At 33.7% G+C, this 3,334-nt stretch overlaps 1 protein-coding gene across 1 annotated transcript in view; it reads left to right on the forward strand.

Annotated features, from left to right (window-relative positions):
• Positions 1 to 3,334, forward strand: part of suco (SUN domain containing ossification factor) — a gene marked incomplete in the record, with an annotated part of 88,481 nt that overhangs the window by 30,157 nt on the left and 54,990 nt on the right. Inside the window, 1 exon segment of the mRNA XM_014030831.1 lies at positions 1,559 to 1,654. Within this exon segment, the coding sequence (XP_013886285.1) occupies positions 1,559 to 1,654 (96 nt within the window).

Raw genomic sequence — 3,334 nt, forward strand, 5'->3', positions numbered from 1 at the left:
AAAAAAGAGTATTTTCCTAAAAACATGGTTTGAAAACAACATCATTTTAGTAAAACAGTTGATGACACCAGATGGTAATCTAATGACTTACAATGAGTTTGTTTCTGCATATAACATAAATGTATCACCTACAGAATTTAACATGGTTTTAAAAGCCATTCCAGATGGAGCTAAAATATTATGTAGAGGCTCTTCTAACCAAAGTTTGGTTTCTCTACCAAAACTTAGTGACACACCCTGCGTAAAGTTGTGTTTTTCCTTATCGTGAAACAACAACAAAGCGATACGTTTACTTTTTCAGAATGAGATTGCCACAAAGCCTCATATCATTTCTTACTGGAGTCAATTTGTTAGTAATGCTAACTGGAAAAAAATTTGGAGTCTACCACACAAGTACTTTGTTACAAACAAAACTAAAGAAATCTCCTTCAGATCCTTTCTTTTTTTTGAAGCCAGTGGTTGAAGCAAATGCAGCATAAGAGCCCCCTGGTGGCTGAAGAAAAAAATCCACGTATAAGCCACACCGGACTATAAGCTGCATGGTTCAAAGTTCAGGAAAAAAGTCGCGGCTTATAGTCCGAAAAATACGGTACTCATTTCAGCCCTAGTTTGAGGTATTAATTATCAGTTGTTGCGATGAGATGGAGTAATTGAACAAGCTGGTGGAGTTGTGTTGGCTCTTTCATGAGCCTCTAACCCCACAGTAAAAGCAGCTGAATGTGTCCGTGGAGTGAGACTGTTTGGAGCTGCCTGCTCTGATCATCACAGACACATGGAGAAATAAAAAGTAATATAATAAATCTGACAAACACTGGACCTGCACCACCTTGTAGTTGTAATAAGTAAAAAACTGAGAATGAATCACTAAAAAAACATTTTAAATTCTATTTAAAGCTGTCAAAATAAACACACAAAACAAAAACAAAAAGTAATACACAACAAACTAAGCATTATTTATTAGGAACTGCTTTTTTGTTGGTCCACCTACCCTTATGGACCGGCTGTGTGTCGTACCAGTGTTGTAGTGAGCCTTCTGGTATTTTAATAACTGTATGCTGCATACAAGCAAGCTGTCAGAAATGTTCATCAATCATAAATAATTCCATCTTGATGAGTTTTATTAGACGTGTTCTTCACCTGTTCTAACTGTAGAACCATTAAAGGAGGCGTGTCACACGACTAATGTCCTGACACAAAGAAAACCCACAGTTCTTTACAACACAATCAATCTGCAGAACAAATACGTAGCTGTGAGTGTTGTTGCCACATCTGTAACGTCTTTCATATTCCCACAAAAAACTCAACTCCTTGTTTGTCAAAATTACAGCCAAATGTTGGTATTTAGTTTAACTGGGGCCAGAAAATCCTCAGTTCTTTGCTCTTCTGTTTAAAATATTCTCCCTACCTGGATCTCCAAAATGTTAAGATAAGGTTAGAATGATGCTGAGGGGCTTCCTGTTTCAATCTGAATGATTCACAAGTAGGTTTTATTCTCTCTTCTGTGTGTTTCAAAGAATCTGTCAGTTTAACAAGGGTTTGTTTTCTAAATCTGCTCCAGGAGACTGACGAGTGGACGACACAAACGTCGTATGAAATGGGATTAGAGACGGAGAGAGCAGCACAAGAAACGCTAGAAGACCTAAATCATCAACAAGTAAGAATCAGTTTTAACTTGGTAAAGATGGAAATTAACTAAATTCAAAGTGCACTTTACAGCATCAAGAAGAATGTATTGAGTTTGGAAATAAGATATAAAACATAAAATCGTGTTTCAAAAAGGATTTTAATGACTTGTTATATTGAGCCTGCTAAAAAATGACTGCAATCGAAGATTGTTTCTTTTAAACTGAACAGTGCGTACAAGCTGAAAAGAGAAAAGCAAGAATAACAAGAGAATTGCATTTCCTGCTAAAATGCAAGTGTGAGTGCTTCTTGCTGAAAACCTAAGCTAAAAGCTACAGAATATGATCTGAAAACATATTTTATGACAAAACTTTTATTGAAAGTTCAAGTTGAAAAGCTGACAGAAGCAAAAAAAAACAAAAAAAAAACAGAAAAATGAGCAAAAAATAAAGCTTAATATTGCAGAAAAAACTTAAAGCTAAAAGTTAAAATAGCTGAAATAGCAGGAAGCAGCTGTCAGAAGCATAAATAGCTCAAATTAGCAGAAAGAAGCACAAAAATGCAGAAATTTGCAGAAGAATAACAGAAAGGTGCAGAATTTTAGCTGAAATGGCAGAAAAAGGTAACATTAGCAACAAAAGTAGCTAAAATTGGCACAAGGAACTTGAAAAGTACAACACCAGAAGAAAATGTGTAAAGTTTTGTAAAGAATTAAAACATTTTGAAGAATTTAAAGGATGTTGAAAGAACTCCATTAATTTTCAATGAGGAAAATAGTAGCTGAAATAGCTTTGGCTACTATCTTGGATTTTTTTTTTAGCTTCACTATGTGACATAGCTTGCTCCCAGCTACCAATATTTACATTTTTAGGTCAATATATCACACATTGGCTGCGTTAAAGCTCTTTGAAACATCTTTAATTTTTTTTCGGCTACTATTTGTGATACAACTCACTCTCAGCTACTAGTATACCAGCTTTTAGCTCATTGTATTGAACAATGTTTAAATTAAAGTCATTTGACATTAGTTTTTTTTAATTAGCTGAAAATAGCAAAAATTATTAAAATGTTTAAAGCAGCCAAAGATTTCAGTAAAACAGCTAAAAAGTAGCTGTAAATGTTTTGATTAGAATAAGGACGCATAAGGAGCACAAGTTTGCTGAACTTAGCAGAAGTTTTCATAGCTACAAAAAAACATGTATTTAGCTTAAAAAATGTAAACATTATCAATAATTACAGTAAATAGCTGAATATATGTGGCGAAACGAAGCATAAATAGCACAAAGTAGCATAAAAAGACCTGACAAATAGAAAAATCAAAAGAATAGCAGAAAGAAGCAGAATTATAGCTGAAATAGCAGAAAAAAGCTAAAATTAGCAAAGAATAAGCTAAAATCAGCACAAGGAAGTTTAAAAAAACGTACAGAAGAAAAAAATGATCTCAACAGTGTGAATATGGCTGTAAGTCAGTCACACTGTAAATAACACTGGTATCAAGTCCTGTGAAAATACAACCTTTTTACTGCAGATTAAAGTTTTGCTTTAGTTTTACTGCAGATTAAAGTTTTGCTTTAGTTTTACTGCAGATTAAAGTTTTACTTTAGTTTTACTGCAGATTACTGCAGATTAAAGTTTTACTTTAGTTTTACTGCAGATTACTGCAGATTAAAGTTTTACTTTAGTTTTACTGCAGATTACTGCAGATTAAAGT

The sequence above is a fragment of the Austrofundulus limnaeus genome, unplaced genomic scaffold (assembly GCF_001266775.1).
Source record: "Austrofundulus limnaeus strain Quisiro unplaced genomic scaffold, Austrofundulus_limnaeus-1.0 Scaffold1124, whole genome shotgun sequence".
NCBI classification, from domain to species: domain Eukaryota; kingdom Metazoa; phylum Chordata; class Actinopteri; order Cyprinodontiformes; family Rivulidae; genus Austrofundulus; species Austrofundulus limnaeus.